This window comes from Neoarius graeffei, chromosome 5, assembly GCF_027579695.1.
Source record: "Neoarius graeffei isolate fNeoGra1 chromosome 5, fNeoGra1.pri, whole genome shotgun sequence".
Lineage (NCBI taxonomy): Eukaryota > Metazoa > Chordata > Actinopteri > Siluriformes > Ariidae > Neoarius > Neoarius graeffei.
Genome location: NC_083573.1, coordinates 45,417,994 through 45,430,418, shown reverse-complemented (window position 1 = coordinate 45,430,418; position 12,425 = coordinate 45,417,994). Strand labels below are relative to the sequence as shown.

At 41.5% G+C, this 12,425-nt stretch overlaps 1 protein-coding gene across 3 annotated transcripts in view; it reads left to right on the top strand.

Moving 5' to 3' along the window:
• ahr1a (aryl hydrocarbon receptor 1a) overlaps positions 1-10,090 on the top strand; it is an 88,467-nt gene extending 78,377 nt beyond the window's left edge. For 2 of the 3 annotated variants that reach the window (XM_060921791.1, XM_060921789.1), the window contains exon 11: positions 60-2,294. In XM_060921791.1, coding sequence (XP_060777774.1) covers positions 60-188 — 129 coding nt within the window. In that variant the 3' untranslated portion in view covers positions 189-2,294. Of the gene's footprint in view, positions 1-59; positions 2,295-7,540 lie in introns of those variants that run through there. The other variant, XM_060921790.1, reaches the window with a different exon arrangement.
• The last annotated feature ends 2,335 nt before the right edge of the window (positions 10,091-12,425 follow it).

Genomic DNA, 12,425 nt, shown 5'->3' with positions numbered 1-12,425 from the left:
ATGCGTTCTTGCGTTTGCTGTTATAGATTTAAAAACCAGTTTCCTTTTGCTTATTTCAGAATGGTGCACTTGGAAATCTGCAGGGGAGCTTTGAAGAGGAGGGTATTGACGACCTCGCTGCCCAACCTCCTCAGCTGCATTTTAACGACAGCAGGCCCCACCCAGACCTGTCCACGGGATCCATGTGAACATACGGCTACATACGTGTGAGTAGTGTAGAGCAGAGCACGAGGAGCTCCGAGCCGAGCAGCGCTCATACTCGGAGACGTGAGGATGAGAAGCCCAGTCAGGAATTTACACAAAGCAATAATAAAGAAAAGAATAGAAATGGAGGAAGTAGGAGTGGGAAACAGGGTGGGTGTGTAAGAGGTTCTGTGCAACAGCAGACAAGAACAGAACTAAAAAGGTGCTGGAACTGAGCAGAGATACTGAATCGAAAAAGCAATGGAAGAAAATACCTGAGTGAATATGTGAAATATTATCCTGTGAGTCAGATTAACCGAGCTGTGACTGAACCCTAGTCAGTTCCATCTAATGAATACTAGGTATCACCTATCTCTGTGTGTGAGAGGTGAGTGGATGTATCATAGAATGTGGAAGCTGCCTTCTGATGCCCCTTTTCCACCAAAGCAGTTCCAGGGCTGGTTCGCGGCCAGTGCTTAGTTTGGAACCGGGTTTTCTGTTTCCACTGACAAAGAACTGGCTCTGGGGCCAGAAAAAACGGTTCCAGGCTAGCACCACCTCTCTGCTGGGCCAGAGGAAAGAACCGCTTACGTCAGCGGGGAGGCCGAGTTGTTAAGACCAACAACAATAGCAAGACCGCGAAAGATCGCCATTTTTAAGCGGCGAGAAGCAGCAGCTGTACAAACGCGAAGTCATCCATTATTATTGTTGTTGCTGATGCTGCTTCTTCCGTGTTGTTTTTGCTTCGATATTCGCGCCAAGGTTTAAGCAAATGTAGCGATGTAACTGACGTACACAACGACGTAATGACATATACAGCGACATAATGATGTGGCACCATGAGCGATGGAAAAGCAAACTGGTTCTCAGCTGGCTCGCAAGTTGAACGAGTTGTGAACCAGCACCAGCACCGGCCCCGAACCAGCCCTGGAACTGATTTGGTGGAAAAGGGGTATCAGTGAACAAGTCACACTCGTTCACTTGTCTTTTCATTTGAACCTTTTGTCAAGTTGATTCCTATCATCCCACCTGCATACAGTGGTCTGAAATGTTCCTTCAGGATCATCATGCAAATGTACAACACAAGCGCATGGTACACAGGATTACATACAGTGTAAAATGTGCAACCTTATCCAAACAAACCAAACAAAAATACACTACCGTTCAAAAGTTTGGGGTCACCCAGACAATTTTGTGTTTTCCATGAAAAGTCACACTTTTATTTCCCACCATAAGTTGTAAAATGAATAGAAAATATAGTCGAGCCATTTTTCTGGCCATTTTGAGCATTTAATCGACCCCACAAATGTGATGCTCCAGAAACTCAATCTGCTCAAAGGAAGGTCAGTTTTATCGCTTCTCTAAAGAGCTCAACTGTTTTCAGCTGTGCTAACATGATTGTACAAGGGTTTTCTAATCCTCCATTAGCCTTCTGAGGCAATGAGCAAACACATTGTACCATTAGAACACTGGAGTGAGAGTCGCTGGAAATGGGCCTCTATACACCTATGGAGATATTGCACCAAAAACCAGACATTTGCAGCTAGAATAGTCATTTACCACATTAGCAATGTATAGAGTGGATTTCTGATTAGTTTAAAGTGATCTTCATTGAAAAGAACAGTGCTTTTCTTTCAAAAATAAGGACATTTCAGAGTGACCCCAAACTTTTGAACGGTAGTGTATCTATCAATCAATCATATCACAACAGGGGTGGGTTTCCCCGAAAGCCTCTTAAGGCCAAAAGAGTCTAAAATTACCTCTTAAGAGCTATCGTCAAGGTAACGTGGTTTTCCCAAACGACATCGTAGACCAAGTCGTCCTTTAGTTTGCTCAGAATTTACGACAGATCCGGACCACTCGTTCACAACAAAGAGCAACTCGCTTACAGCCGAATACACAGAATGCGATGCGCCTCTGAGGGACTCTCACAGTCAACGGGGGAAACTGGTATTGAATCTGCTGCCGGTGTTCAATTATTTTTCTTGTACATTGCAAATACATCAAATTAATTATTAAATAAATATACGGAAAACATTTATGAATGTATTTCGATATGTTAGGCCATCCTTAAAAAAAAAATCCGTTTCCTGTCCACCGGGTGAGGAAGGGAGGGATTTTTTAAAAATTATTTTTATATATATATATATATATATATATATATATATATATATATATATATATATATTAGTGCTGTCAAGCGATTAAAATATTTAATCGCGATTAATGTCGCGACTGTCATAGTTAACTCGCGATTAATCGCAATTTAATCGCACATTTTTGTCACATGAAAAACCATGTAATTCTCTTATCAGCATAAAAAAGTGAATGGGCTTGCTCACCGTTCGAACTACGGGGATACTCGGGGGATCCGAGATCCCCTGAAACAGACATGAGATCCCTTGAAAACATGATTTGGGAAATGTTGGGGAGTCTCTAAAATATTGGCAAAATGATGTTTATTGACATAGCAATCGTGTGTAACGGGAAGCATTTGCATATCCGAAGTGAGCGCACGATGGAGATCCGCGCTCTGAGACAAGCGCAAGCACCCCCCCCACCCCCCAGGGAAAAAAAGGGACCCCCCAAAAATATCGGCATAGTTCGAGCACTGGTTGTACCAATGTTTTTTTTTTTTTTTTTTTATTGCAGAGCATAACACGTCTTGTCACAGCCACTGCAAAGTGCGGCTGGAGCCGCCGATGGGAAAACGAAACCTAAGCCGAGCACCGTGGCTCTTCGGGGGAGGGCAGAGGACTCTGGCTGTGCGGGGCGTGGCATCATGTCACAGAGCGTTAATCTCGCGATAAAAAAATTATCGCCGTTAAAATTGAGTCAAGTTACCACGTTAATAACGCGACATTTTTGACAGCACTAATATAATATGGATGGATAAGAAATCGCAATGCTGTGTTTGCTTTTTCTTTCAGTACTTTTATTACAAAAGCAGACACATTTAATAATATGACAGTTTAATCAACTGAAACTTGTACAAAAACTTTATTATTATAAAACCTACCGTGCAGGAACAGGCGTCACCACAGATGGTCCTCGGCATTTCACTGCCTCTTTGATTATGTCCTGGCGGCCGTCTAAATACCACAAGCAGTTTGTAATGTTCATTACTACATTTGTTCCTTCAGTTTGGCCAGTATGTCTAGATAGACAAGGTCCTTCTCTCTGGATGTCTTTTATAATTTCGTTGTGTAATTCGTTCTTTTTATTTGCTACAGACACAGTTTTTAATTCCGTCCAGCCAACCTGCATTAGTTCCGTAAACGCATTTTTTTTGTTCAGTTCCGTTCTCATTTTGAATAGATCTATTAGGTTCTCCTACAGATCTGTCAGGGTCGTTAACAAAGTAGGTAATGAATTTCGCATAACAAAACTCAAAAGCTGTTTGTAACGTCTCGGATGGATCAAGATCAAACGAATTTTCCAGTAACGGTTTGTGATGGTCCGACACACGGACTTTTTGTAGTTCTAAATCGAGCGTTAGGCCTAGTTCGGATGAAATTACACTATTAAAATGATCACTGAATGATTTGTTTTTCTGAATCTTTACTATTTTGTTGTTCGCTAGAATACCATTTTGGGATTTCACACTTAAGCAAATGTTTGAAAACTCTGGATCTCCTTCCTTCATGGTGGCTGCCATTTTTTTGTGCCGCACGGCGCATGCGCAGAGCTGATTCGATTCTATATTCTGCGCGGGATGCATAAATGTCAAGTTCGATTTTAGATTTACGAACCCGAAAAAAATGTCGAAAAACGGGCGTTAAAAAAAAAATTTCAACCGCACAAACAGCACTCACCCGGCCGGTGGACCGGAAACAGAACATTTTTTTAATAATGGCCCAGGGAGGGGGATGCAAGTCATATGGAAATCATGTGACTACCTTGCGGGCGGGGATTGGCGTAGCCTTTGGAGGCGATATCGCCGCAACAAGTCAGTGACTGGCGACTTTTTTTTTTGGTCCCAGAATTTCAAGCATGTTTGACACCAGCGATCTGTCGCAAGCAACAAAAAAACACCGTTGCAAATATCCGCATGCGAAGCAATTTTTTGCTTGCGTCAAAAAGTTGCGCGACCAAGCGGCGGAAAATCGCCCATGTGCGCCGGGCTTAAGAGAGTTCTTGTTGTTTACAGAGAGCCTTCCTAACCATGACACCCAAGAATATAATACAGTGGCTTCTATAAAAGCATGGCGATTATAGCATGGCTTAAATATTGTACTTCAGACTTGACTTCGTTAACGTACACTGTAAAATATGATATTAAGCTCGGTGGTATTATAGAAAGTGGCTCAATGTAGGCTTACCCCAGGTGTGATGAATGAATATTGCATGTGAGGTTTTTAAGAACAAGGCAGAAAAACTAAACAAAAACAGCACTCAAGTGAAATGAAGACATTTATTGAGCAGAGAAAAGCGTTTAGGTTTCGGATAAAGTATGCTGGTCAGCAGGTGCAGCATCTACAGGAATAGAAGAGGATGTTAGCATTCATTATCATATAAAATTGCCCCATATAAACTGTGCAATTACATTAATGGCTTCGCTTGCTGAGAGGGCAGAAGAATGGGCACTGAAATAGAGGGCCTCTGAAACTGCCTCTGCCAGGTCCACCTGTCTGGCCATCAGGTCCACTTTTGCCTGTTTAAGGCCCATCCGTTCATTATGATGCCTCTCCTTTTGGCCATGCCCGTCTCGAATGCACTGCAGCCGATCCTTCTCTATCTGGAGCCGCTCCTACTCAATGTTCAGCAGCTACCGGCTGCACCGACACTCGATGCCAGCTGTACTCTGGCTGCCTGCAGCCAGGGAAGTGGTCTGCTGAGAGGGGCCTGGGGATGAGGAGGCAGCGGGGCTGTGGGAGCTGAGGGATGGGGAGACACTGTGGTCGTAGGAGAGGGATGCAGGTGTTGGCACAGACACCTCCTTCCCACAGACATCAATGCCCCCAGGTATGCCCTCTGTGGCTGTTTGCCTCAGCATCGCGAGGACGCGTTCTTCCTCCGAAGTCAGTAGAGCCACAGTGGACATGCCACTTCCGGTCACCCTGTCTCTATCTCTGTCTTCACCACTGCTCCTCGCCTCTTAGCTAGGCTGGAGAAGTTCTGCCCCTTCTTCCTGACGTCCTCTGCACTCCTTGGCTGAGTGCTTAAAGCACTTATTTGCGCTGCGATGGACTTCCACAATTGCTTTTTCATCTTATTTGTCGAGTGGCTCTTCGATTTTGTGAAAAGCACGTCCTTATGGTGTTCCACGGCATCCAACAAAATGTTCAAGTCCTCCTTTGTGAAGGCGGATTTCCGTGTTTTTTTTTTTTCTTCTCTCCTCCATTGCACATACCAGGTACCACTCAGCTGCATGCCAATTTACAGGGGAAATTAAGCTCTTGATTACTTAACTAACGAGCGAGCACAGGGAAAACATTTTACTCTTTAATCATTAACCCTTTCACTACTGCACACCTGCTATTGCAACCTCACTGTAGTAGGTAAACCCCTTCTGGAAAAAAGTTGTGCTGTAGTGAAAGGGTTAATTGTTTAATTTATTATTTGCTCATAGGGCGGCATGGTGGTGTAGTGGTTAGCACTGCTGCCTCACAGCAAGAAGGTTCTGGGTTCGAGGCCAGCAAAGGCCTTTCTGTGTGGAGTTTGCATGTTCTCCCCGTGTCTGCGTGGGTTTCCTCCGGGTGCTCCGGTTTCCCCCAAAGACATGCAGTTAAGTTAACATGGGGCGGCCTTGAGCAAGGTACCTGACCCCGACTGCTCCCCGGGCGCTCTGGTGTGGCTGCCCACTGCTCTGAGTGCGTGTGTTCACTGCTTCAGATGGGTTAAATGCAGAGGATGAATTTCACTGTGCATGTGACAAAGGTTTCTTCTTCTGTCGGGTGAACATTTTTTTTTTCATTTAATTAAAAACCACGCTTGGGGGGGCCAGAAATGTTAAATAGTTTCATTTATTAATTATCACATTATATCTGTAATGCTTAATGATGATACAATATCTCATCTAATTATCTGTAGCCGCTTTATCCTGTTCTACAGGGTCGCAGGCAAGCTGGAGCCTATCCCAGCTGACTACGGGCGAAGGCGGGGTACACCCTGGACAAGTCGCCAGGTCATCACAGGGCTGCACATAGACACAGACAACCATTCACACTCACATTCACACCTACGGTCAATTTAGAGTCACCAGTTAACCTAACCTGCATGTCTTTGGACTGTGGGGGAAACCGGAGCACCCGGAGGAAACCCACGCGGACACGGGGAGAACATGCAAACTCCACACAGAAAGGCCCTCGCCGGCCGCTGGGCTCGAACCCGGACCTTCTTGCTGTGAGGCGACAGCGCTAACCACTACACCACCGTGCCGCACATGATACAATATATTAACATATTTTACACACGTTTCATTGTTTTTTGGTAAAAAACGAACACAATGTGACCTCATCGACTGGATTTGGCAACCACTAATGCCTGTATTGGGGACGTGTACTGCAAAGGTGCTTTTCGTCCTGTTGCTCTTTAGTCTCCTTCTTATGAGTGATTTCGGGAAAACCACATACAGAGACAACGTTCTTGCTTCAGAGAGTCTTTCAACTCGCTCTTTAGCCCTAAAGGGCAATGCTGTCGGGAAACCCACCCCAGAGTAATGCAGGTCAGAGCACTGTGAGTGAGTGAGTGAAACTGCACTTATGGTACAAAAGGCTAAAGCACATAATTTTCATAGCTATGATGACAAATAACCCATTATACTATGGAAGCTCAATAATTTTAATATGGGATATGATTTATGACACATGATTCTAATGTTATTAATTTACTTCTAATGTGGACTGCTGTGTTTCACTGTTTTTTGAAGATAGGCGAGGCCAAATATTTTACCTGGATTAAAAAAAATTGTGAATTTTTGTTTCTGTAAACTGTATTTTTTTTTTAACAAAACAAGTGACAATTACACTTCTGCAGTATTTTGCATTGTAGTAGTTTGAAGCAGAGAAAGGGTTTAAGCGTTGTACAGTTAGTGGCAGAATTATGCTGCTTCTCTTACATCATTAACACGAACAATGGAAGTTAATTGCAAATAATATTTTGTGGTATTTCCTCAGCACTATTTATATGACTGTGTTGGCAGTTGGATAAAAGATAATCCTATATATTTGACAATCATCTTAGCAGTTTGTTTTATACAGAAATTTAACACTTTGTAATCTGTTGCACTTTGGATAAACCTGTTGCTAAAACATGTAGCACTTCCAAACAGGCATCTGTGAGCTCAGATAGTGACTTGGTGCAGTAGGTATGGAGGAAACGTAATATTCTTCACACATACACATCCATCTTCCAGATGAATGTCCCGGGAACAGTTGGCATGGGAATACACCCTTAATAGGACACCAGTCCATTGCAGGAGCAGTCTAGAGTAGCCACTTCACTGGCATGTGTTTTGGGAGGGAATTCAGATGGACATTAAGAACATTTGCTACGTCTCAAGAACTCAAGCTCAGGATTGAACCAGGGACCTTGGAGCTGTGAAGCAGTATCGCAACCTGCTGCACCACCGCGCCGTCCCTTTATACGTCCAGAGACCCATGAACACCAAACTAAACTGTTGGCGTTCTTTTAAAGGACAGATAATATTTGTACTGCATTTGGTTGGATGACCATTGTATTCATGTATTATTGTGTTAATTACATAGCAATAATTAATTGAACCCTAAAAAACATTGGCGTAAATTACTTATGCATTTGGAAACTTTATTTTTCCACCATGCTGTTGTTTAAAGCAATTTATTTCTGTACAAATTACATATCTACATGATGACTAAATTTAATATTGATTCAGTTCTTTAAATTGATTATTGGAAGATATTGGTAAATTTGTTAATTTATTGTTTTTATTTTGTTCAACTTGATTATTGTTGTCATCACGTATCGTGTGTGTACACAGTGTTGCACTTTGGATTTGCCCTCCTGAATTTTCTCCTATGAAACAAAAGAATGGCATTCATAACCCAAATGGTTTACATTTCTAATTTCATAGGGCCAAACAAACCTGAGGGGAAGGTAATGAGGAATAGGTCACTAAAAAAAAAGTGTGAGTGCAAATATAGGTATGAGTGTGTTATTCATACTTTGTATTCCAAAGTAAATACAACCCCAGTTCCAAAAACGTTGAGATGCGTTATTAAAAATTATAAACTTTTATAAAATGGTAATAACCGAATTTGAAAACAGCGATTTGCAAATCCTTTTTGAGCTATAGTCAGTTGAATATAATACAAAGACAAGATATTTAATGTTCAGGCTGATAAACTTGATTGTTTTGATTTTTTGGAAATATGCACTTATTCTGAATTTGATGCCTGTTAGTCATTCAAAAAAAAAAGTTGTGACAGGGCAGCAAAAGACTGGGAAAGTTGTAGAAGCTCAAACACCTGTTTGGAACATTCTACAGGTAAACATGTTAATTGGTAATTGGAAAGGCTCAGTTGTTCACAAGCAAGGAAGGGGCGAGGTTCATCACTTTGTGAAAAACTGCATGGGCAAATAGTCCAACAGTTTAAGAACGATGTTTTTCAATGTACAGTTGCAAGGAATTTATGGATTTCACCATCAGCAATCCATAATATCATCAAAAGATTCAGAGAATCCAGAGAAATCTCTGCACATTAGGGGCAAGGCCAAAAACCAACACTGAACAACTGTGACCTTCGATCCCTCAAGTGGCACTGCATTAAAAACCGACATGTTCGTATGAAGGAAATTACTACGTGGGCTCAGGAACACTTCGGAAAACCGTTGTCTGTAAATACAGCTCGTCCCTGCATCTATCGCAAAGCAAAGCCATATATTAACAACATTCAGCATCCAGAAATGCCGCCGAATTCCCTGGGTCTGCGCTAATCTGAGATGAACTGACGCAAATTGGAAATGTGTGCTGTGGTCTGAGAAGTCAACACTTTTAATTGTTTTGGGAAATCATGGACATTGTGTCCTCCGGGCTGAAGAGGAAAAGGACCATCCAGATTGTTACCAGTGCAAAGTATAAAAGCCAACATCTGTGATGGTACGGGGGTGTGTTATTACCCATGGCCATCTGTGAAGGCACCATTAATGCTGAAAGGGACATACGGGTTTTGGAGCACCATATGCTGCCATCCAGACGGCATCTTTTACAGGGACATCCCTGCTTATTCCAGCAAGACAGTGCCAAGTCACATTCTACATGTGTTACAACAGCATGGCTGCATAGTAAAGAGTGCAGGTGCTAAACTGGCCTGCCTCCCTTTGAAAATGTGTGGTGCATTATGAAGCACAAAATACGATAGCGGAGATCCTGGACTGTTGAGCAACTGAAGTCGTATATCAAGCAAGGATGGGAAAAAATTTCATGTTCAGACCTTCAGCAGTTTGTGTCCTCTGTTCCCAAACACTTACTGAGTGTTGTTAAAAGAAAAGGTGATGTAACACAGGTGTAAACATGCCCCGGTCCCAACTTTTTTGGAACATATTACAGGCAAGTTTGAACATTTAAATATCTTGCGTTGAATATACATTGAAAATGATCTGCAGATGATTTCATTCTGTTTTTAATTTATGTTTTACACAGCGTCCCAACTTTTTTTGAAAATCGGGGTTGTGTTTATACCTGAATGTTTGTGCCTGAGTCCCAGTCCCACCTCTACTTGTAACAAAAAATCTCTTGCGTCCAACATTTTACACACAACACCCAACAGTTTGTCCTCCTTCAGTAGCTCTTGATTTAAACGTGTCTTTTGAACCGTCTGCCTCTTTGGTCAAAATTATTTTGTTGTATATGTGTATTCTTTCAGTTACATAATGTATCATTATTTTAATTTGTACCTCGACACTTTCCATATGACTGAGATTAAAACTGACTGAAAACATATCGACTCTTTTTTTTTTTCCCCCTTTCAAAAGTATACCTGCATTCTGCAGATCATTGATTAAAAAATTAGAAGGTGGTACAGGGTGTATGATCTTTAATTTCTTCTGTTTAATGAAATTAAAATGAATGCTAATTTGGATTAATTAATATTAATCTACAGACTACATTCGTCATGCGGTTGCTCATGTTTCAACATTGAGCACTTTTTGTACAGTACCAGTGAAGTTTTATTGATTTGGTCCTGGTGATATTCTGTAAAAATCCTTCACAGAACCACATTATCACCAGCTGACAAGATAATCTACAGTGCTGAGCGTAAATGAGTGCACCCCCTTTGAAAAGTAACATTTTAAACAATATCTCGAACACAATTAATTTCCAAAATGTTGAAAAGACAAAGTTTAATATAACATCTGTTTAACTTATAATGTGAAAGTAAGGTTAATAATATAACTTGGATTACACATTTTTTCAGTTTTACTCAAATTAGGGTGGTGCAAAAATGAGTACACCCCACAACAAAAACTACTACATCTAGTACTTTGTCTGGCCTCCATGATTTTTAATGACAGCACCAAGTCTTCTAGGCATGGAATGAACAAGTTGGCGACATTTTGCAACATCAATCTTTTTCCATTCTTCAACAATGACCTCTTTTAGTGACTGGATGCTGGATGGAGAGTGATGCTCAACTTGTCTCTTCAGAATTCCCCATAGGTGTTCGATTGGGTTCAGATCAGGAGACATACGGTACTTGGCCACTGAATCACTTTCACCCTGTTCTTCTTCAGAAATCCAACAGTGGCCTTAGATGTGTGTTTATTCATGTTGGAAAAGTGCACGATGACCAAGGGCACGAAGTGATGGTAGCATCTTCTCTTTCAGTATAGAACAATACATCTGTGAATTCATGATGCCATTAGTGAAATGCAGCTCCCCGACACCAGCAGCACTCATGCAGCCCCACATAAGGACACTGCCACCACCATGTTTCACTGTAGGCACCATGCATTTTTCTTTGCATTCCTCACCTTTGCGATGCCATACAGTTTTGAAGCCATCAGTTCCAAAAACATTTATCTTGGTCTCATCACTCCAGAGTATAGAGTCCCAGTAGTCTTCATCTTTGTCAGCATGGGTCCTGGCAAACTCTAGGTGGGCTTTTTTGTGCCTGGGCTTTAGGAGAGGCTTCTTTCGTGGACGGCATCCATGCATGCCATTCCTCTGCAGTGTACGCCGTATTGTGTCACGGGAAATAGTCACCCCAGTTTGGTTTTCTACTTCTTTAGATAACTGCAGTGAACTTGCATGCCGATTTTCTTCAACCCTTGTCATCAGAAGACGCTCCTGTCGAGGTGTTAACTTCCGTGGACGACCTGGACGTCTCTGTGAGATGGTTGCAGTTCCAGCTTTCTTAAATTTTTGTACCACTTTTGCTACAGTATTCTGACTGATAAGTAAAGCTTTGCTGATCTTCTTGTAGCCTTCACCTTTGTGGTGTAAAGAAATTATTTTCTTTGGGGAATTCTGAAGAGACAAGTTGAGCATCACTCTCCATCCAGCATCCAGTCACTAAAAGAGGTCATTGTTGAAGAATGGAAAAAGATTGATGTTGCAAAATGTCGCCAACTTGTTCATTCCATGCCTAGAAGACTTGGTGCTGTCATTAAAAATCATGGAGGCCATACAAAGTACTAGATGTAGTAGTTTTTGTTGTGGGGTGTACTCATTTTTGCACCACCCTAATTTGAGTAAAACTGAAAAATGTGTGATCTAAGTTTATATTATTAACCTTACTTTCACGTTATAAGTTAAACAGATGTTATATTAAACTTTGTCTTGTCAACATTTTGGAAATTGTTTGTGTTCATTGAGATATTGTTTAAAATGTTACTTTTCAAAGGGGGTGCACTCATTTACGCTCAGCACTGTAACAGGAGATTGAGCTCTTGCTGTGCGCAGTCGTGCTCTCATTCATGTATTTGACACGTTTTGGATTTCACATGATCCTGCAAGACATTGTGTATATATATATATATATATAAATAAACACTTATGGCCATACAATAGATACATTCAAGACTTTATTGATTTTGCAAGTTAATATTATACATGGTCCTGGTACCACAGGTAGCAAAGCTAATCTGAAGATTGAACATGAGAATACTAAGAAAAGAGGAGCACTTTAAACAGATCAGAGTAAAGAAGATAAACAATTATGCACTTTCATTCAGAGGCACCACCAAAGCAAAATAGATAAATAACTAACTGAAGATATGCAACTCTGAAAAATCCTATGATTTTACTTTAAATACCGTAC